This window comes from Lepidochelys olivacea (assembly GCF_965140295.1).
Source record: "Lepidochelys olivacea isolate rLepOli2 genome assembly, chromosome: 1".
NCBI classification, from domain to species: Eukaryota; Metazoa; Chordata; order Testudines; family Cheloniidae; genus Lepidochelys; species Lepidochelys olivacea.
In genome coordinates, this window is record NC_140411.1 from 131962406 (window position 1) to 131985709 (window position 23304).

The 23304-nt window shown below is 44.5% G+C and overlaps 2 protein-coding genes across 6 annotated transcripts in view; one reads left to right on the plus strand and one right to left on the minus strand.

Moving 5' to 3' along the window:
* Positions 1–5005, minus strand: part of PUDP (pseudouridine 5'-phosphatase) — a 149536-nt gene extending 144531 nt beyond the window's left edge. Inside the window, exon 1 of the mRNA XM_084648974.1 lies at positions 4827–5005. Coding sequence (XP_084505100.1) covers positions 4827–4908 — 82 coding nt within the window. The 5' untranslated portion in view covers positions 4909–5005. The remainder of the gene's footprint in view (positions 1–4826) is intronic.
* STS (steroid sulfatase) overlaps positions 4385–23304 on the plus strand; it is a 178201-nt gene continuing 159281 nt past the window's right edge. For 2 of the 5 annotated variants that reach the window (XM_084648910.1, XM_084648908.1), the window contains exon 1: positions 4386–4857. Coding sequence is in view for 2 of the 5 variants with exons in the window: in XM_084648908.1 (XP_084505034.1) it covers positions 4844–4857 (14 nt within the window). In the remaining 3 variants the exon portion in view is untranslated. Of the gene's footprint in view, positions 4858–5192; positions 5332–23304 lie in introns of those variants that run through there. The other 3 variants (XM_084648912.1, XM_084648911.1, XM_084648909.1) reach the window with 3 other exon arrangements.

The following is a 23304-nucleotide window of genomic DNA, read 5'->3' on the forward strand; positions in this document are numbered from 1 at the left end:
GAGGTAATGTGCACATGATAAATTGTCTTTAAAAAAAGGGGAAAGGAGGGCATAAGCTAAAATTTCATCCAGTAGCCCAAGGGCAAAGAGAAGACAATCCAAAAGGAAAGAACTGCAGAAGAAGAGAACCAAAACTATTAAAAATGCATTGTGCTGAAGGGGGAAAAAACTGTTTTGCACAGTGATTTGACTAGAGCAACAGAAGGACTCAGACAAATGGGGATGGATTTCCATAGATGGTTAAAGGGAATGGAGAAGTTGCTGCCCATAGCCCAGTACAGATGACATCTCAAGATGGAAATAAAGGACAACTTATCAAACTGAGCTATGTTAAATGAACTTGCGGGAGAGACAGGCACTAACTTGATACATTTCACAACTGTTGCTGCTCCTTGATCAGTTGCAAAGCAAGTTCAATTTTCAATATTGCAGAAATTACAACTCAACTGTTAAAATTTCCTCACTACATCTAGGAGGCCTTAGACCAAGACTTTCAAAATTAGCTGCTTAAAAGTCTGCTAATAGTTTAAGCATCAACATAGGTGCCTAGAATTTTCAAAAATGAGGAGCACTCAGTAGTTCCAATTAAATTTAACGGGAGAGGCTGAGTGCTCAACAATTTTGAAAAATCAAGCCACTTCTTTAGGTGCCTAACAAAGGATATAAAGGTATAATTCAGTGGTTCCCAAACTTGTTCCGCCACTTGTGCAGGGAAAGCCCCTGGCGGGCCGGGCCAGTTTGTTTACCTGCCGTGTCCACAGTTTCGGCCGATCGTGGCTCCCAGTGGCCATGGTTCGCTGCTCCAGGCCAATGGGAGCTGGTGGAAGCGACGCGGACCGAGGGATCCCATATAATTAATTTCCCAGTATATGTACAGCTCACATTCTAGGAAAATCTTAACGCTGCTTCACTGTACGAACCCCATCGGTCTGGGGGATTAAACAAGACACAGAAGACTAATTAATTTCATTTTGTGGTACCTAATGAAGACAGAATCTCAAGTATTATAGGAGTATTATTTTTAACTAGACAGTATGGCCTTTCACAAAAATGTCTTTGGACACTGTCTGTAACTTAAAGCACCAATCTTGAAAACACTTATACAAGAGAAGTACAGTTAAAAAAACAATGAGACTCCCCATCAGTATAAAGTTATTCATGTATATAAGTATTTGCAAGCGCAGGACCTACATACTCTACTCCTGGAGGAATTCTGCACCCCTGCGTACGTGCAGAATTTATGTCCCCTGCAGAAAAATTACTGTCTACAAGGAAGCAAAGGGAAGCCACAAGAGCAGTCAAGAGACCGCCCCAGCAGTATATTTCGGGGGCTGAGGACAGCTAGCAGAGAGGCAAATCACTGTGGGGAGGAGAGACTGGGGAAGACCCGGCTGGTGGCTCCTACCCTGTGCCGGGCTCAGCTACTAGTCCCGGCTGGGCTGGGGAGGATGGGACTTCCTCTTCACAGCAGCCAGGGACAGGTCAGACCCATCCCCAGACTAGCTGCAGGAAGCTCTGCAAACTCTCCCCTCAGCTTCCTGCACCCAAGGAAAGCAGTGGACGTGTTGTTCCTTGACTTTAGCAAAGCTTTTGACTCTGTCTCCCACAGTATACTTGCCAGCAAGTTAAAGAAGTATGGACTGGATGAATGGACTATAAGATGGATAGAAAGCTGGCTAGATTGTCGGGCTCAACGGGTAGTGATCAATGGCTCCATGTCTAGTTGGCAGCCGGTATCAAGTGGAGTGCCCCAAGGGTCAGTCCTGGGGCCGGTTTTGTTCAATATCTTCATAAATGATCTGGAGGATGGTGTGGATTGCACCCTCAGCAAGTTTGCAGATGACACTAAACTGGGAGGAGAGGTAGATACGCTGGAGGGTAGGGATAGGATACAGAGGGACCTAGACAAATTGGAGGATTGGGCCAAAAGAAATCTGATGAGGTTCAACAAGGACAAGTGCAGAGTCCTGCACTTAGGATGGAAGAATCCAATGCACCGCTACAGACTAGGGACTGAATGGCTAGGCAGTAGTTCTGCAGAAAAGGACCTACGGGTTACAGTGGACGAGAAGCTGGATATGAGTCAACAGTGTGACCTTGTTGCCAAGAAGGCCAATAGCATTTTGGGATGTATAAGTAGGGGCATTGCCAGCAGATCGAGGGACTTGATCGTTCCCCTCTATTCGACACTGGTGAGGCCTCCTCTGGAATACTGTGTCCAGTTTTGGGCCCCACACTACAAGAAGGATGTGGAAAAATTGGAAAGAGTCCAGCGGAGAGCAACAAAAATGATTAGGGGACTGGAACACATAACTTACGAGGAGAGGCTGAGGGAACTGGGATTATTTAGTCTGCAAAAGAGAAGAATGAGGGAGGGACTTGATAAGTTCTTTCAACTACCTGAAAGGGGGTTCCAAAGAGGATGGATCTAGACTGTTCTCGGTGGTAGCAGATGACAGAAAAAGGAGTAATGGTCTCAAGTTGCAGTGGGGAAGATTTAGGTTGGATATTAGGAAAAACTTTTTACACTAAGAGGGTGGTGAAACACTGGAATGAGTTACCTAGGGAGGTGGTGGAATCTCCTTCCTTAGAAGTTTTTAAGGTTAGGTTTGACAAAGCCCTGGTTGGGATGATTTAATTGGGGATCGGTCCTGCTTTGAGCAGGGGGTTGGACTAGATGACCTCCTGAGGTCCCTTCCAACCCTGATATTCTATGATTCTATGATCACTCCTCAGCTGCAGGAGGAGCGATTCCTGTACAGGATCCTCCCCCATCCGCCCAACCCTTGTGCATCCAGGTCCCCTCATATCCAGACACTCCCACCAAGCCTCAACCCTCCTCCCTTGCACTCAGAAGCCCCGCAATGAGCCCCAATCCCCTGCACCTGGATCACCCTGATGAGCCAGTCACACCCGGATCCCCACCCAGCTGCATCTGGACCCCCCCCACACACTGAGCCCAAACCCATGTCCCGTTGCTAAGCTCTATCCTCCCCATACCCAGACCCTCCTCCCCCCTCCGCCAGCTGAGCCCCAATCACCTTCACCTGGACCCCCCTGCAGAGTCCCATTACCGTTGCACCCAGAACCCCCCCACAAGCCTCTGTGCATCCAGATCCCACACTAAGCCACCCGCACCCAGATTGACCCACCCAGAGCCCTCTCAACCCACACCTGGATCCCCCCCACTAAGCTCCTCTACACTTGTATCCTGTCTTGCTGAGCCTGCCTGCCCACACCTGGTGCAACTGGCACAGAGGGGCAGGGACTGGGGTGTTTCTGGGGCAGGCCTGGTCCTTGTGGTGTGTCAGGGTGGGTTCAGCCTGACCACTGAGTCTGTGTCTCAGGGGGAGTTCCACAGTGATCTTCCACCTCTGTGCAGCCAATGCCATGCTGGAGCCTCCACATTGATTTAACAAACAAAATGTGCAGAGTTTTAAAATATTGTGTGCAGAATTCCCTCGGGAGTAAATTTTTACTCATGTTGGTAAATTAGACTATTTTACTTAGAGGAGCATCTGGGCTGCTAGACGTTAGTATTTTTAATTTAAATAGAAGTTTTACAAACAACTACAAAGAAAAAATCCTAAAGACCAATAGAAATATTTTCTTAAAAAAAAAAATCTATGAGAACAGTGGGTTTTAGACAAATTAATTTCCCTCTGCAGTGCATTTAGAAGCTGAAAGTGAAATTGAATATAAACAAGTGATACTGACTTCACTGATTGGCACTGTCCCTGATGAGAGAATTGCAAAAACTGAAGAAAATGCCTAAATAGTAACAGGTTAATAAGCCTTTAAATATTCTCTCTTTTCTTATATAATGTATAAGAAATTGTATAATGTATGGTACACAGGTAAATAAACTTGTTTGCACAATATTTTTAAATTGATGTCCCTTTAAATTAAATGGAGACAATAAACATGGAAGGGTAAAAATAAATATTTTCCAGAAGGGAAACAGAACAAATAATTTATATGGTGGACTAAACCGAAAGGACCACTCTTTTCCTCCTTCTCTTCAGGGAAAAGCATACATGCTCAAACCACGCTTTCCCAGAATTCTTCCAGGTGAAAAGTTTGGTTTCCTACACTATGACACGGCAAATACTTATCAGAACCAAAATCCAAACACACAGATTACAGTAATCTACAGTAGTGGTGCAAAATAAAGCTCTCATCCCGCAGGTATTTGTGTATGTGCTGACATACATACACACTACTGTAGAGCTGTAGTTTTGTTCAAGGTAGCACTGTGGAACAGTATGTTTTATTTACTTATTACAGGAAGCAACAAACCCAGGTGAAACAAACCTACACACCAACTTTTCTACTAAGAATGTGTTTCTCCAAACATCTGCCCCAGTCCCGCCTACTGCCCTGAAGCTGTAACTCGTGCCACTGCTTCCACCTCACACCAGAGGCTTGGCTTGCAGGCCGGTAGCTTGTGCGCCAAGGAGGCCGGAGGACTCTCTCAGGCTGGGGCCGGCAAACCCTTTTCATCCCCACAGCAGCAGGCTCGTCTTGCACAGCTACCCCAGCACACCCCGTTTCAGTGAGGAGGGCACAGAGCTGCAGCAGCCCAGGGACCCAGCCCGAGCTTGCCGCCGCAGAGGGAGGGCTAGCAGCGGAGGGCGCCCCGGGGAAGGCGCCCCTCAACCACCACCCCCGGGACAGGGACGCAGGCGGCTGCGCCCGTCCCCTCTCCCGGCGCGGCAGCAGGAAGGGGCCGAACCGCCCTGCCCCGCTCGGCCGCAGCCTGGCGTGAGAGCACCCCGGGCCGGGGCCGGGGCCGGCCGGGAGCAGCGGAGCCGCGGGCTACGCACCCAGCAGGAGGCCGTCCATGTCAAAGATCAGGTGGGTGGCGGGCCGCGGCGGAGCGGGGCGGCAGGAGGAGGCGGCGGCCATGGCGGGGCAGCGGCGGGAGCAGAAGCGGAGGAGGAGCCGGGCGGCGCAAGCGCTGTCAGCCGCCGGCGGAGGGGAAGCGGGAGCCGGCTGCGGCAGCGCCGCTGTTTGGTCGTGGGGGAGGCCGGAGCCGGGCTCCCCCTCAGCCCTCCCGGCCCCGAGGTGCTCTGCGCTGCTGCCCGGCTTCCCCCACAGGCGCCCCAAGGGAGAAGGGAGGGGGTGCTGCACTTTTCTGTCTCATCGAGGGAGAGAAACGTAACCACGTCCCGGGAGTGTCTGGGCCACAGCCGCAAGGGCACGTCTACACTTACCGGGCTACAGCGGTACCGGCGCAGCTGAGCCACTGCAGCTCTGTGGCGAAGAGGCTCTGGGGAGACAGCTCTCCCGTCCGCATAAAAACCCGCCAGCGCGAGCGGCGTAAGCCAGGTAGGCAAGAGAAGCTCTTCCACCGACATGGCGCACGCGCTTATGTCAGTGTAACTTATGTCGCTCAGGATGGGGGAATAGTCACTCCCCTGAGTGACGTAAATTTTATCGAAGTTGGCGGTAGTGCAGGCACAGTCTTATGCGGTGTCGACGCTGCACCTTTGTCAGTAAAACTTTTGTCAGTCAGGGGTGTGAAAAAAACCATCCCCTTAGGGCCAAAAGTTTACCGACAAAAAGTGCCAGTGTGGACAGCGCTTTGTCGGCAGGAGACGCTCTCCCACTGACAAAGCTACCGCGCCTCATTCGGGGTGGTTTTATTTTGTCGGAAGGAGAGCTCTCCCCTATTGACAAAGAGTGGCTACACTGCCTACCTTAGCGGCACACGTGTGCCACTGTAAGCAGTGGCGGATTAGCCACTGGGCCAAGGAGGTGGGGTGGCAAGGTGAAGGAAGCTGGGGGCGGCAAGTTGTATGGGCCCGGGGTGTCCGTGCTCCACCAATATGAGAGCACAGAGGCCCAGCTCCACCAGAGTTCGGGGACAGATCTCTCTTGCGGCCCCACCTACCGCCCCCGCGTGCTTTCCCCGGAGCATCCCTCCTGGCCATGCATGCCGACCACAGGCTATTTAGAAGGACACGGGGGCCCCTGTCATCACCACCAGTGTTACGCTAATAAAATAATACCAATAGGATCTTATGAGAGGGATAAGGCAAAAGAAACATCACATTTATTGTAAATACAACCAAACATTACTATATGCAATTCCTCTATAGATCCATTCACGCACACAGACATTCACACAGGTTCTGCAAAGAGGTTGTTATAGTTACCAGCCTAGATGTTGCTTGTGCCAAGTCACTGGCCAGGTGGCCTGGACACAAGTGGAGCCAAGTCGTTGTCAGATGCGCATCCAATGCTCCCAGAGGGTGGTCACAGAACCAGACTCAAAGAACGCAGTCCCGGGGTCCAATCTTTATAGGTCTCTGGTTCAATACAAATCTATGGAAGTTGCTTCATCATGTTGAATTTATAATTGAGATGACCATCAATCAGCTCAATCAGCAGGTGGTACATTCATGATGGCTCCATGACGGCTGGGTGTTATCTTCTTGTTCTTCCTTGATGCGTTTTGGGTGGATTCCGGTTTGCCCTCCGGGGGTCATCCAATTATCTCCACTCTGCATATTCTTCGGCTCATCGATACCAAGGTTGTAATTCTTAGGATTAGGCTGGCACCATTTACTAACCAATTATTTACCTGCTTCAGACATTCAATTCCATGCACTCATTATTCATTCTTGTACTCAAAAACACAGTCTAATGACTTTTTTGGGTTTAACAAGTTTTATCCCACTGTTTTTCCCTCTTTGGTTACAAAGATTTATATAGGCATGATAAGGGGCCCCCGCGGGGGAGGAAGAGCGTCAGGGTGTTGCTTCAAAGAACAGCATTGTTTTCTCAAAGTTCTTATCACTCTTCAGCACAGACTCTTTGTCCCGTAGGGGCCATTCTTGTCATCTCCTTGCATAGCCTATTAACTCAGTCCTTGTACCACTCTGAGATAATTTGCACTTTGGCCTTGCATTTGTTACAGAGTGAAATTCAAAATAATAGTACAGCATGGAACTGATATTCATAATCTTTTACAATACCTATATAACTCTTATATCTATCTTTATTTCTACTACTACTTGATTATAATTTTACCATACTTATATAACTGCGAGGGTGACCCAACACCGGCAGTGCAATGGGGCTAAAGCGGCTTCCTGCCTGCCCACCCGCTACGCTTCTGCAAGCAGCCGGCACATCCCTGCGGCCCCTGTGGGGGAGGAGTGTCTCCGCGCGCTGCCCCCACTCCGAGCGCGGACTCTGCCAACTGCAGCCAATGGGAGCTGTGGGGGCTCTGCCTGCGGGCAGCAGCGCATGGTGACCCCTCCGCCCCGCCCCCGCCTAGGACCTGCTGCCAGAGGAGGGTGTGGGTCGCTTTCGGTAGCCGCCCGAGGTAAACGTTGCACCCCTCACGCTCTCCTGTACCCCAACTCCCTATCCCAGCCAAGACCCCTCACCCAAACTCCTTCACAGATCCAGCACCCTCTCCTACACTCCAATCTCCTGCCCCAGTCCAGACCAAGCACCCAAATTCCCTCCTACTTTGGTCTGGTGTACACTGTAGATAGGGTTGCCAATTTGCTAATCTCACAAAACCGAACACCTTAGCCTCGCCCTCACCCTACCCCTTTCCTAAAGCCTCACCCCTTCTCCAAGGCCCTACCCCCCACTCACTCCATCCCCGCCCCCCCCCCGTCACTCGCTCTCTCCCACCCTGACTCACTTTCACCGGAGTGGGGCAGCAGGTTGGGGTGTGGGAAAGGGTGAGGGCTCCAGCTGGGGTTTTGTGCTCCAGCTGGGGGTATGGGCTCCGGGGTGGGGCCACAGATGAGGGGTTAAGAGTGCGGGAGAGGTGAGGTCTTCGGTTGAGGGGTATGTGCTCTGGGGTGGGGTAGGGGATGAGGGATTTGGGGTGAAGGAGGGGGCTCCGGACTGGAGCCAAGATGTTCGGAGTGCAGGAGGGGGCTCAGGACCAAGGTAGGTGGTTGGGGTGCGGGAGGGGATGTGGGATTTGGCGGGGGGTGTAGGCTCTGGGATGGGGCTGGGGATGAGGTGTTTCGGGTGCAGGAGGGGGTGTGGGTTCTGGAAGGGAATTTGGGTGTGGGAGGGAGCTCAGGGATGGGATAGGGAGTTGGGGGGCAGGAGGGAGTGTGAAGCTCCATGAGGGAGTTTGGGTACGGGAGGGGGCTAAGGGCTGGGTTGGGGTGCAGGAAGGGATTCGGGGTGTGGGCTCTAGCTGGGCGGCACTTACCTGAGTCGGCTCCCAGAAGTGGCTGGCATGTACAGATGGCTCCTAGGCACAGGGGCCAGGGAGCTCTGCCCCCGCCCGCAGGCACTGCCCCCGTCTCTCATTGGCCACAGTTCCTGGCTGATGGGAGCTGCAAAGCCGGCGCTCAGGGCTGGGGCAGCACGTGGAGCCCCCTGGCCCCGCTGCCTAGGAGCCAGACATGCCGTCCGCTTCTGGGAGCCGTGCAGAGCCATGGAGCCTGCCTTAGCCCCGCTGTGCTGCCGTCTGAACTTTTAGCTACCCGGTCACCACCATGAGAGACGTAGAGTCAAAATCGATGTAGTTTGGTCAACACAGCATTAGTGTAGACACTGAATTGCTTACGTCAACTGTTACAGCTTTCAGGAGCCATCCCACAATGCCCCACACTGACAGTACAATCAATACAAGTGCTGCTGGTGAGGATGCGCACCGCCAACACAAGGAGAAAAGTATAGACATGCACAGGCTATGTAATTACAGTGGCAGCCAGGGCTGTCCCTAGGGGGGTGGGCGCCCAGATTTGCCGTACCCTAGGGACGGCTCTGGCGGCAGTTGTATGCTAACATAAGTTAGGTCAACTTAATTTTGTAGTGTAAACATGGCCCTTGTCTCAGATACCAAGTATGTCACTTTTCCTAATAATTTTGTCAACTGGGAATCGGATTGTGATCTTTAAAAAACAAACACACACACACAATGCATGGACAAAAGAAAAAATGTGAATCTGTTATGTGGCAAATTCCTTTATAATTGACACAGTGCTTAGAATACCAGCATATCAGTTGCTCCAGAAGCTGCTGTAAGAGTGTAGGCAGTTTATCAGGGGTTTCTAGCAAGGATTTGTTTATCAAGTGTGTCTAACAAATACCAGGGTAGTCAGTGATTAAAAGCGTAGTTGTATATATAATTTAATATATTTTCCCTAATATAATATTCTAATTAATTAAGCTTTGTCACCTACATTAGTTGATAATGTGACATCAGTACTCACTGACTGCAAGAAATTACATCACAATGAGCCATGTAACATGAAACACAGTGATTTTCATATGCAAAAAAGGTTTCTGTGCAAATTTTTTTTTAAAAAAAGAGATTCCTTCTAACATTTTGAAAATATAACCAAACTATCTTTACCAAAAAATTTGTCTGTCTCATGGAGAGCTTTTGAATATGTTAAAAATCGGTGAATCTCAGACAGACCCCATTCTATAAATCAATCAATCAGTCGTATTCTAAGGAAGATTCATCTTCTTACAGCTGGATGCTCTGCATTACAAAATTGTATTGTGTTTAAACATGATTGTGATCAAGTTAGCTGACCGAATGATGACTGCAATTTGTCCTGCTCTACATTGGCTGGGTCAACTGTGATCAGTATTATGTCAGCTAATTCTTCACAGTTACATTCCAATACAAGAAAATCCTCCAATATAAATAGACAATCCCCCTTAGCTTTATTCAGTATAATTACATCCACTTAATAGACAAATGAAGGCGGGGGGGGGGGGGAGTCCAAGAAGACACAATAAGGTCATAGTATGGTATCCTCACAAACAACTAAAATAGCTAATTCCAGTTTTATTGGATGCCATTACATAATTTGACTCATAAATATCACAACAATAGTGTTTTCTTGAAACAGGGGAAGAAAAAATAGGAGGGTATGAAGGGAAATGGTATAATTGTCTTTATTATTTTAATGACTTTATTTTTAATTTTAAACTTTTCCATGCGATGTGATGAGTCATGACCCATTTAAATCATTTGTGCAGTTGTGATTTGTGAGAACATGCAGTGGGGTGGAGATACAATGATACGCAGAAGGCTAATAAGGAGCCATGGTCTGCTTGGTGAGAAGGATGGAAATGGGGTATAGGGATACAATCATGCTGTTAGGCCCTCAACCTGCAAAGATTAAGCAAATGCTTAACTTTACATACGGTCAATAGTCTCAATGACTCTCAGTGCATATAGCTAAGCATGTGCATAAATCTTTACAGCAGTGGTTCTCAATCAGGAGTACGTATACCCCATGGGACTACACTGAGGTCTTCCGGTGGTACATCCACTCATTTAGATATTTGCCTAATTTTACAACAGGCTACAGAAAAAGCACTAGCAAAGTTAGTACAGACTAAAATGTCATACAGACAATGACTTGTTTTTACTGCTCTATATACTATACACTGAAATGTAAGTACAATATTTATATTCCAATTGATTTATAATTACATGGTAAAATAAGAAAGTAAGCAATTTTTCAGTAATAGTGTACTGTGACACTTTTGTGTTTTTATGTCTGATTTTGTAAGCAAGTAATTTTTAATTGAGGTTAAACTTGGGGGTACACAAGACAGATCAGACTCCTGAAAGGGGTACAGTAATGTGGAAAGATTGAGAGCCACTGCTTTTTTACAGGATCAGGGCCTTACTTGGTATGGTCACATGTGGAAGGTCAATTATATTGTGTTGGTTTCTAATAAATATAAATTAACACCCTGTGGACAATACTGGAAAAGGATGTTTTTAAAAATACCTCACTCCCCCAAAAAAACAACTTTCTTAGGTTTTGCACAGGCAAAGAGAATTTCATCTATAAGTAACATCTGTTGGAAATGTTCAGGTGCAAGTGAGTGCAATTGAATGCCCAGTTAGGGGCGAGATAGCGAGTATGCAGTTCATGTACAATTATTTTGTGTTGTAATGTTACCTCAGTATCATTTCCTAACTCAGGGCCTGGGCCCTGATTCAGGAAAGAATTTAAGCAAATACATAACTTTAATTCAATGAAACTTAAGAACATGCTTAAGAACTTTTTCTGTGTTGCATTGGACTTAAGTATTGCTTTCAGAAAGAACATATTTGTCTTAAATTATCGTATTCTGAAATGCATGGATGAGACCTGAGACATTTCAGAAACATGATCCCAATAACAGCAGTCTTTACAGAGGTGATAGAAATATGCTGTACCGTATATACCACTCTGAAATTAGTTTTGTTTTTCTTGTTGTCCTGCAGGCAGCTGTGGCAAAGAGGATAAACTGATCTAAATCTATTTTGCTTTTAATTTTAAAAGGAGTCTAAAGACAAAAATAACCCAGTAACTTAGAAGCCTTCACAATGACTTAAATAAAAGCTTATAAACCCATTATTAGTAATAAATTACCTGGAGTGGTTTATAATTAAATGAAATGAACAAATTGAGATTCAAGACAGTTGCAATACTTGAGTCTTCTAAGCCCTAATAAAAGAAACACATCCCAATTGTAAGGGACTGGGACATAGGCAGTGTTGCATAGAAGTCACAGGCTAATGTCCACAAGTCAGCAGTCAGAGAGCAGGGAGTAGAGTAATCACTAGAGTCGGGATCAATAAGCAAGAGTCAGCCTGGGATCAGACTCCAGACATAGTTGTTAGGCTGGAATCAGAAGGCAAGAGTCAGGCTGGGGTCAGAGACTAGAGAGACTGAAAGCAAAGTGAGATCTGGCATCATAACAGGCCAGAAGCCCCTGTGGTGTCCAGACAATTCCCTGGGGCACCCTCCAGGGTTAAATAGTGAGCATGAGCCAATCAGAGGGCTGCACGGTGTTATTATTCTGGATCATTTTGGAAGTACTTCCTGCAGTACTTAATCTCCACAGTGCTTCTTGGATACAGCTCTGCATGGCCCCTAGTGGTGAAGTGGGTATGTCAGCTACTTCCTGTTCTGCAGGCCTGGGTTCTAGTCCCATAGATCTTTCACAGCTGCTACTCTGAAACCTATATGAATAGAGAGTGTTGTAGCAAAAATCTTTCACCTTAAGAACATGAAGCAAGTTAATGTCATTGTTTCTGCCTGTGTTCTTACAATTAAAAGAGAATATGAGCCCCTCAAGGCTGACTGGCAAAGGGCCTTTCATACTGTAGCTCACATCAGGCCTGATACACTTTTTGCCCCACCACGCTGTTTCAGTACCTTGATGAATCAGGTTGTAACATGTATCAAAGGCACAGTTAATTCAGTTAGTTTTCCAAATAACATGCAATATTCCAAGCAGAGGAATGTACAGTAAAAGTTTAATTTACTTTCACAAATAGCAACAATATTTGTAAAACAGGAAACTCACCCAGAAAAAACACATACCCAAGAAGCTACCTTTACTTTAATACTAAGTAACTAGAGGGCAAAGTCTTAACCTCAGTGGTCCCACACAATCAAATATGTGTGCCTGACTTTGATAGCCTGGTAATTCCTGCTGTTACTTGATTCTCAGACATTCCCTCTAGATTTTTCTAAAGTGAACGATATCTCACTGTGATGCTGCAGAATTTAAAGACTCCTAGATTTCCACTTCATCATCCATAGAATCTCACAACCATGCTAAAGGCATAATCCTAATTTCCACTAGCCATGAGTAATGCAGTCATACTAGTCTTATGCCAATAGAACATTCATATCACATCACACCATTGTGTATTCTGTGCCAAATCCTAAAGCACCCCAATGCCTCCTGATCTGTTCTGGCTTGACTGATCTTCAGGTTGTCATGATGGTACAGTAAGGGGTGCAGAGTACAGGAGGTCTTGAGTAGTCCGGAAGTCCTAGATCTACCAAGGTATTTAGGCTCCTAGCTTCCAGTGAAATCAATATATTTGTGTATATGGGCCAAAGTGCTCTGGACATTTCACTGACTGCGGATCCCTGACACTCATTTCTCCCGTGCAGAATCCATAGAGGCCACTACTATCCTGGGGCATCAGAAGCCCCAGCAGAGTCACTTGTGTGTGGTAAAGAAAGAGAAGTATTTAGGAATCAAGGTTCTTACTGTGAACCCTCCAAAAACTTGATAGAAAAGATATTAGGAATTTTAGGTATCGGGAAACATCAGGGGCTCTCTCTCCTTCTCCCTGAGAATGGGGTGTTTGGGGGCCAATCAGATTACCAGTTGAATGCTCTGTGTATATTGTTAAATATATATGGTACCACCAAAAAGAAAAAAAAAAGAAAAGGAGATGCAACATGACCAAGTTAAAATATAATACTTATAATAAATACATTGTTAATCAACCAGCAAATAAGTACATTATAAACCATGCATATCATTGGTGTTCAAGCAGAACTCCCTGTTGAAATCAGTGAGGAGTTGTGCCTAAAAATCAATGGTATTATGGTCTTGTGGACTGTATTTTACTTCAGACAGAATTTGGAATTCTAATTAACTTATTTTATCATTTGGTTGAAATATTTTCCTGATCTGTCAATTTATTTTGTCTGAAGTAATACACTATAGCATTTTTCCTGAATTGCTGTTTGTGTCCTATGCCTAGATCAGAAGTAATTCCAAAATGGTCAGTTAATAGACCTATAGCAGAGAAGACCTGCTCAGCAATAAGTGCACCAGCAATAAATTCCTCCAAAGCTTTAAATCTAAACAAAAAATCATACATATTTTAATGTTTTTTTTCTGCAAAGTAGAATAGCAGTGCACAATAGATAAGTGTTCCTATTTTCTCTTTAACTGGCAAGTAATTGAACCAATAACAATGATGAGATTTTTGTGCTCCTTTCTCACTGACTTGTCCTCTCCTGCAGCTTTTTTTCTCTCCACAGCAATAAAATAAAATAAACCCCCTCTATGGCTGATATAGGGCCTGAATCTGCACCATTTAAGTCAAAGGGAGCTTTTTCATTGATTTCAGGAGGTGCAGGATCAGGTCTATAATGATTAGAAAACACTAATCACTCAATTAAAATTAGCTAAATATGCAGAAGTATAGAGGTCCCCAAATTTACCTACTTTCACCGTAAGAAAATGGAATGTTCCAAAAGGAGCATAAGTTTGTCTGGAAGATTGACAGTAGCCATTCAGGTATCTGAATAAGTAACTAACTAGACGTGGGACTTTTATCTCACCCCTATAAACATAATTCTAAAATTTGGGGAAACTTTGCAGACTGCAACAGTTTTTCGCATCAGTGACTGATATCAGTGGGACTACTCATGGAGTAAGGTGCTGTTCAACATAAAGAAGAGTATCAGAATCTGGCCCGCTAATATCAAGGTGATAAGCTTTCTGCTTCAAAGTTTGATTCAGATCTCACTTGCAGTATTTAAAATGTCGTGTCAAAAGCTACTGTGTGTGTTCTGATGCCACTCATCTAATTAAAAAATTAAACCCATATCTTTATGGGCAACCATTGCCCATATATTTCATAATTGAAATTATAAATTTAAATATTACTCTTAATTTAAAGAGGTCTAGGGATAAATATCTAACCCATGAAGAGCAAGTACTTAATACAAATTGAAAGGGATCCGTGCAGGCTCCAAGTATGAGAAATGAATTCATCATAAATCTGATGATGTAGCTATCTACAAAAGAGGTTACAGAACGATTTGTTATGTAATTATTTCATAAATATTAGACATGTCATTTAGACCAGTTGGTACCACAATCTATAACAGATTAGTGTTGTGTTAACTAAATTTGACAGCCTTACTCCATAATCTACTGTAATAGTTTTAACTGAATTTTTTAGCCTAACAACTGTGCCCTCATCTGAAACAGCAAAACTAGGTTAATGCAATTTCCTAAAAGCTAATAACAAGATTTTCAATATTAATAGTGATATATATTCTAATTAAGTAGAAGGTGCCATCTTAAAATCAGCCACCTCATGCTGGGATCCTGTCTGATCTTGCAAACTGCACAGGATCAAATTGAGTCAGTTCTTGGATGGGAGAACTCTCAGGAAAACCTAGCTGCAGGAAACATTGGATTTGATTCAGTAGGTGGCACTCTTGTCTCTTGAATCTGTAACAGACCAAACTTCTTGCATCATGTTGGAGGACCTCTGCAGTTAGAGCTGGGATTGATTTGCAGTTATTAAAGATCTCATGTTGCTTTATTGTGTAAGAGTAGATGTGTCAATTCTGGTAACCTAGCCAAATTTCAACTAGGCCAAATTAGTATTTTGGTATTTCAACGCAAATATAGATTCAGGTGCGTATCTTAAAACATCATTTTGGCATTTAGATATCAAGGTGTTACTCTTCGGGTTTTTCAGGATACACAGATTGCTGAAGTGTTGAGAAATTCCTTTTTTCAGCTTATCCAGTTATGAAGCCTTATACACTCTTCTCACATAGACCCAGTCAACATTATCCACTTTCATCATTTCCATGTTCTACTCATAACTCACTCTATCTAGGATTTGACACAACCACTACAAAAATATCAAATCTGGTAAGACATATCTCTAAGTTCCTCGTTAACAATATGAGTGTCACCACAGAAAATCACAGATTCCACTGGCTCCAAGTGTGGTTCAAATAGTAATCTAAGTCTTTGTCCTATTATACAAAGTATTCCTGGAGTTACCGAATACTCCAGAAATTATACTTCCACAGTACCCATTGGTGAATATGTTCCACAGAGTGATGCAGCCAAATAGACCCAGCTTCTGACTGTTTGGCAGTGAGAAAAAAAATATTCTTGGTTTTGGAATCCCTATTGCAGAACTTTTTTCTAGAGATATCAGACTAAGGCCATGACAAGCAGTGAACTGATCAAGGTGCAAAACCCACCTTTTTATTGAAGTTTTTCTACAGTATAGAGTCATCTTTTTGTTTCTTCATTTGTTTGTTTTAAATCATAGCCACGCAAAGTCCAGAGGAACAGAATAAGAAAAAACTGTCTTTTTGTTGTTGTTTTGGGATTCTATAATTGTATACAGTATGTCCTGAAAATACCCCTTAGATTTCAGCATGATAGAAGGTTTTAAAGGTGCAGAAATATAGAAAGTTAAACTAAAAGAAGTCTCTCTCCATATTTAACTTTTTTAATGGTGTGTACCCTTTGCACCCCTATTCAAGACCAGAGAAGCATTTGTAGATATATTTTGAGATATTGTAAACGCTTTGACTAGACAGATTGGATTAGAGTGCAGGAACATTCAACCTTTTGTATTAAAGGTGAATTTGTCAACCATGGTTGTGTCAAAGGTTTATGTACTGCCCAGTCCAGCAAAGCATTTAAGCACTGAGTTAACTTTAAGCATATGAGTGGTCTTGTTTAAGTCAACAGGACTACTCAACTACTTAAAGGACATGCTCAGGTTCTTGGTTGAACTGGGATCCAAAGTTCAACTTTCCTGACATTCTTCGTGGTCACTGGGTTTTCCATGTGCTCCTTTCTGACAGCAGCCCACATCTGCACTGAACATTTAGCGAGTGGGCAACCTTCTAGCTTACCCATTTGATCCAATGCTCCATAACTTTGTGCCCTCTTTCTCTTTCTGAACAGAATTTAGAAGCAAAGCTAGTTTTCCTCATCTCTGAGAATGGTCCATAGGTATTATCCCCATACCAACCTAAACACAGATATTTTTTTAAAAAACAACACTATTACAAATCTGAGAAAAAATCAAAGCAAATAAAAGTGAAGTGCTATAAAATCTTATATATTTTTTCTTCTAAAGTCTGGTCAGAAACACCACTGGTAGTAAGTCAAGTAATAATATGTGTGTGTCCTTCAGGCTTACAGTTTCCCTTACTAGGCTCATCTCCAATAGGAAAATTACCTGTTGCTTACAGCAGATGCTGCAAATAGTTTAAGTGCTAGTGTTGTCAGACAAAACTGTTTTCATCACCAAGAGAAAACATGATTGAGACCATGTTTCACCATAAGTCAAATGGAACCTTTCACTCTTATTAGCATCCCAGTCCCAGTTCCCTGCCCGCTGTGTCAGTGAAGTCATTCAGTTATAATATTAAGTCACTTTAGTCCTTAGGTGTAAAGATCCATTAAAATTAATTGATTTCTAATCAAACACAGGTTATACAATAAGCATTAAGATCAATACCATTCCATTTTATGTTCCAGTTTTTCCAATACTCAATTAGTAGACAGCTTATTTTTCCTCTTCTGTCACTTAGCATGTAGCACTTCAACAGCACCCTCTAAATCTTTTGCATACCATTTTGGTCAAAATAAAGTCTTTGTTGTTGTAATTCCAGATTGAACCATTATGAATTTTCAGACTAGGCTTGCCAACCCTCCCAGTTTCACTGGGAGTCTCCTGGAATCAGGCTTTATCTCCTGGAGGCTACTGCAGCCAAACCAGGAGATTTTAGGTGTTAAAAGTCCAGCGGTTCAGCAGAACTAAAGCAGGCTCCCTGCCTACCCTGGCCCCGCACCGCTCCCGGAAGAAGCCAGCATGTCCCTGTGGCCCTTGGGGAGGTGGGGGCAGGGGGTCTCTGCGTGCTGTCCCCGCCCCCAGTGCTGACTCTGCAGCTCCCATTGGCCAGGACCTGTGACCAGTGGGAGCGGTGCCCATGGGCAGGGGCAGCGTTTGGAGACCTCCCCACCAGCCCCACCAACTATGAGCCGCTGCCAGAGGGATGTGCCCATCGCTTTCGCAAGCCTCCTAAGGTAAGCGCCATCTCCCTCACCCCCTCCTGCATCCCAACCCCCTACCCCAGGCTCAGCCTGGAGCCTCCTCCTACACTCCGATCCCCTCAGCCCCAACCCAAAGCCCACAGCCCCTTCCACACCTCAACCACCTGCTCCAGCCCAGTGAAAGTGAGTGAGGGTGGGGGAGAGCAAGCGACGGAGAGGGGGGGCTGGATTGAGTGGGGGCGGGGACTTGGGGAAAGGGCAGGGCAGAGGGCGAGGCAAGGTTGTTTGGGTTTCTGTGATTAGACAGTTGGCAACCCTATTTCAGATTAATTTAGCAATCTTGTCATTTCAATTAGGTCAGGTCTATATTGTAATTTTAGTCAGACTATTGTATACCCAGACAATCTCAGATCCCTTTACTACTGTTTGTATCAGAGAACAGTGTGTGCACTTCAGAAAGGTAGGAAAATATCAAATCACCTGTTTTCTCTCCTTATGAAAGCTTCTGCTGCACCCAGTGTACGGCTTGTTATAGCTGTACAAAGCAACATCTCTCAGTGGCTGCCAGAAGGCATTACTTCTAAGAATTTTCACTTATGGTGAGAAGAGGTGGATGAAAAATTTTGAGATATATGTATAAATAAAAAATATGGATGATATTTTTCACAAAATATTTTTTTTAAAATGTGAAGACTTGGTTGATGTTTTTCAACAAGTTGTAAGACAGTGGAAAGGGATATAGTTTTACAAATCTGAAGAGTTCACTCCAGAGCTAGTGAACCAGAAGCTAGTATTTAAAAATTTAAAAATAAACACAGTAAAACATGAAGGTTGGCAATTGCAATCTCAGTTGTTTGGTAGGTGTGATGCTACAAGTGTGATGCTACAAGTATGCTATGATGGGTTGGACCCCCTCCCCCTGCCAGCCAGGATGCCACCTGATGTTCTGGGGTTCCACGGAGCCCACCTGTTCCACCTTGGGTGACCAGATGTCCCGATTTTATAGTGACAATCCCAATATTTGGGGCTTTTTCTTATATAGGCTCCTATTACACCCCACCTGCTGTCCCAATTTTTCACATTTGCTATCTGGTCACCCTAGTTTTACCAGCCTGTGTTTCCTCACCCTGTCCTTGCTGTGCCAGGCCCTCAAGCCTTCTCTAGCACACACACAGGTAATGCCACACCCAGCTGCAGACACAGACTGAAATCAGCTCTGTATGGGGAGATTCAGCTCAGGACCTTACCCAGCACTCACGTGCACACCTTCTTTGGGGTGTAAACCCAAAATTATATTGTCTTGCACTGTATAGAGAGATCTGTACAGCATAAGCTCATAAAAAATTGCCCTCTTCCTCAACGTGGAGAGAGATATGCACAGCTTTTTGCCCTCCTTCCCCAGATATGAATTGCACAAACTGAGTTTTGAAATAAACAAGAAATAAGTTTATTAACTACAAAAGGTAAATTTTAAGTGAATATAAGGGATTGCAAACAGAACAAAGCAGATTACTGAGCAAATAAAACAAAACTTTCAACCTAAGTTTAATCACTAAAGAAAGAGGTTACAAAATATAATTTCTCACCCTAAATACTGTTTTTGGCAGCTCACAGAGTTTCTGCAGCTTAGTGTTCCAGTCATTTCTCTTTACAGACTAGACCCCGTCTCAGCCTGCATTCAGCCCTTGCCTTCCCCAGCTTAGTTCCTTTGTCTCTTCAGATGCTTTCAGCAATCTTCCTTCTTGGGCGGGAAGGCAATGAAGAAGAGCCCTGATTGACTCACTTCCCAGCCTTGAGTAGGATTTACATAAGGTGGGAATCCTTTGTTACCAGTAGAAAAATACCAACAGTGTCCAAGATGGTACTCTGTACCTGGTGACATCATAAGATGACCCTGCAGTGTCAAAGCAATATCCCAGGAAGCTCCACAGGAACGTGGGAGGTTACTGTTGTGATGGGTTGGATCACAAAAACCCCCTTGGGGCTGCCAACTGATGTGCCAAGACTACTTCTGCCCCTGCTTTCCCTGCCAGGTTTGGACTTCAGCACCTTGTCTTAAATATAAAAAAGAAGCTTACAAGAAGTGGAAGATTGGACAAATGACCAGGGAAGAGTATAAAAATGTTGCTCGGGCATGTAGGAATGAAATCAGGAGGGCCACCTGGAGCTGCAGCTAGCAAGAGATGTTAAGAGTAACAAGAAGGGTTTCTTCAGGTATGTTGGCAACAAGAAGAAAGCCAAGGAAAGTGTGGGCCCTTTACTGAATGAGGGAGGCAACCTAGTGACAGAGGATGTGGAAAAAGCTAATGTACTCAATGCTTTTTTTGCCTCTGTCTTCACGAACAAGGTCAGCTCCCAGACTGCTGCGCTGGGCAACACAGCATGGGGAGTAGGTGGCCAGCCCTCTGTGGAGAAAGAAGTGGTTCGGGACTATTTAGAAAAGCTGGACGTGCACAAGTCCATGGGGCCGGACGAGTTGCATCCGAGAGTGCTAAAGGAGTTGGCGGATGTGATTGCAGAGCCATTGGCCATTATCTTTGAAAACTCATGGCGATCGGGGGAAGTCCCGGACGACTGGAAAAAGGCTAATGTAGTGCCCATCTTTAAAAAAGGGGAAAAGGAGGATCCTGGGAACTACAGGCCAGTCAGCCTCACCTCAGGAAAAATCATAGAGCAGGTCCTCAAGGAATCTATCCTGAAGCACTTACATGAGAGGAAAGTGATCAGGAACAGCCAGCATGGATTCACCAAGGGAAGGTCATGCCTGACTAATCTAATCGCTTTTTATGATGAGATTACTGGTTCTGTGGATGAAGGGAAAGCAGTGGATGTATTGTTTCTTGTCTTCAGCAAAGCTTTTGACACGGTCTCCCACAGTATTCATGTCAGCAAGTTAAAAAAGTATGGGCTGGATGAATGCACTATAAGGTGGGTAGAAAGTTGGCTAGATTGTCGGGCTCAACGGGTAGTGATCAATGGCTCCATGTCTAGATGGCAGCCGGTATCAAGTGGAGTACCCCAAGGGTCGGTCCTGGGGCCGGTTTTGTTCAATATCTTCATAAATGATCTGGAGGATGGTGTGGATTACACTCTCAGCAAATTTGCGGATGATACTAAACTAGGAGGAGTGGTAGATACGGTGGCAGGTAGGGATCAGATACAGAGGGCCCTAGACAAATTGGAGGATTGGGCGAAAAGAAATCTGATGAGGTTCAACAAGGATAAGTGCAGGGTCCTGCACTTGGGACGGAAGAATCCAATGCACCGCTACAGACTAGGGACCGAATGGCTAGGCAGCAGTTCTGCGGAAAAGGACCTAGGGGTGATAGTGGACGAGAAGCTGGATATGAGTCAACAGTGTGCCCTTGTTGCCAAGAAGGCCAATGGCATTTTGGGATGTATAAGTAGGGGCATAGGCAGCAGATTGAGGGATGTGATCATTCCCCTCTGTTCGACATTGGTGAGGCCTCATCTGGAGTACTGTGTCCAGTTTTGGGCCCCGCACTACAAGAAGGATGTGGAAAAATTGGAAAGAGTCCAGCGGAGGGCAACAAAAATGATTAGGGGTCTAGAACACATAACTTATGAGGAGAGGCTGAGGGAACTGGGATTGTTTAGTCTGCAGAAGAGAAGAATGAGGGGGGATTTGATAGCTGCTTTCAACTACCTGAGAGGTGGTTCCAAAGAGGATGGTTCTAGACTATTCTCAGTGGTAGAAGATGACAGGACAAGGAGTAATGGTCTCAAGTTACAGTGGGGAAGATTTAGGTTGGATATTAGGAAAAACTTTTTCACTAGGAGGGTGTTGAAACACTGGAATGCGTTACCTAGGGAAGTGGTGGAATCTCCTTCCTTAGAAGTTTTTAAGGTCAGGCTTGACAAAGCCCTGGCTGGGTTGATTTAATTGGGGATTGGTCCTGCTTTGAGCAGGGGTTTGGACTCGATGACCTCCTGAGGTCCCTTCCAACCCTGATATTCCATGATTCTAAGTCAGACACGCCAGTCTGCTCCAACACAGACCCAGGGTCTAAACCACATGCCCCAAAGCTGCGGACTTGATTGAAAGCAAATTAAGAAGTGTTCCTGTCTTTAACACTCAGATGCCCAACTCTAAACCCCAAATAAAACTATTTTACCCTGTATAAAGCGTATACAAGGTAAATTCATAAATTGTTCGCCCTCTATAACACTGATAGAGAGATATGCACAGCTGTTTGCCCCTCCCCTCCCCAGGTATTAATACATACTCTGGGTTAATTAATAAGTAAAAAGTGATTTTATAAAATACAGAAAGTAGGATTTAAGTGGTTTCAGGTAGTAACAGACAGAACAAAGTGAATTACCAAACAAAATAAAATAGAACACGCAAATTTGTCTAAGAAAACTGAATACAGATAAAAACCTCACCCAGTAAGCTTCCTTTTACAGACTAGTCTCCTTCTAGTCTGGGTCCAGCAATCACTCACACCCCTTGTAGTTACTGCCCTTTGTTCCAGTTTCTTTCAGGTATCCTTGGGGGTGGAGAGGCTATCTTTTGAGCAATCTGAAGACAAAATGGAGGGGTCTCCCAGGGGTTTAAATAGACTTTCTTTTGTGGGTGGACACCCTTCACTCCCCCTGTGTAGAATCCAGCTACAAAATGGAGTTTTGGGGTCGCATGGGCACATGTTCATGCATGACTCAGAACTTACAGGTAGCATCCATGGGTCACCTTATGGGGGGCACCGTCACAACTATCTTCGAAGTTCTGTTGGCCTTCTTAAATGACTCATCCAGGCTGATTGCCTGCTGTCTGGTGGGCGTTCCCCCAAGTACACACACGGTTGTAATTGTTACATAGTCAATATTCCTAACTTCAAATACAGAAATAATACATGTATACAAATTGGATAATCACATTCAGCAAATCATAACTTTTCCAATAGTACCTTATATGACCCATCTTGCATAAAATATATCTTAGTTGTGCCATATTCATATCCTAACAATATTTCTGTGAAGAATATGGGGCGTAGCGTCACATATGCTATCAAGCAGAGAAAAACTCACAATAAATGAAGTTCTAAAAAAATGCCAATGTAATAGCATTCTGTTAACTTTATGAATCTCATCAATAATATAACTTAGGCTTTGCATTTAGTAAGTGGTTCAAGAACACTGTACTGTGTTTTTTCTTTGTTCTTGCAGTTTACTTAAGCCTCTTCATTTTCAGTTTAAACCTATTTTTACCAAAAAAAATCCCGGGTTTTACAAAAAGTATTACTCTCCCTTCCCCCCCCCCAATTTTCACCCTACTTTTATGTCATTCAACTATATAAAAATAACTTGTTTTATTAGGAAAATACAATACATTGCATGAAATATATGTATTATGGTAATACATTAGTTTGTGTGTAACAAAGCTTCCTGTTAAAGTAAGGCTACGATTAGTCTAGAAGATACACACAATAAGCAAACAACTCTGACGTGTGTGCATATCTGAACATACTGATGAATCTCACACCCACCACATACACATTTCAAGCTGTTAGCAGGTAACGGTTTAAAGATTTGACACACTAAAATGGAAGAAAATGAACTCTATCAGAATATGTTTCAGAACACAAGGAAGTGTTCACAAGTTTTATTTGTGGATTAGAGATTGTTTTCTTAAACTCAAAGGTGGCATTGTGTTTTGAGTTCTGTTTTAGTACTGCAGCAAACCACACTGAA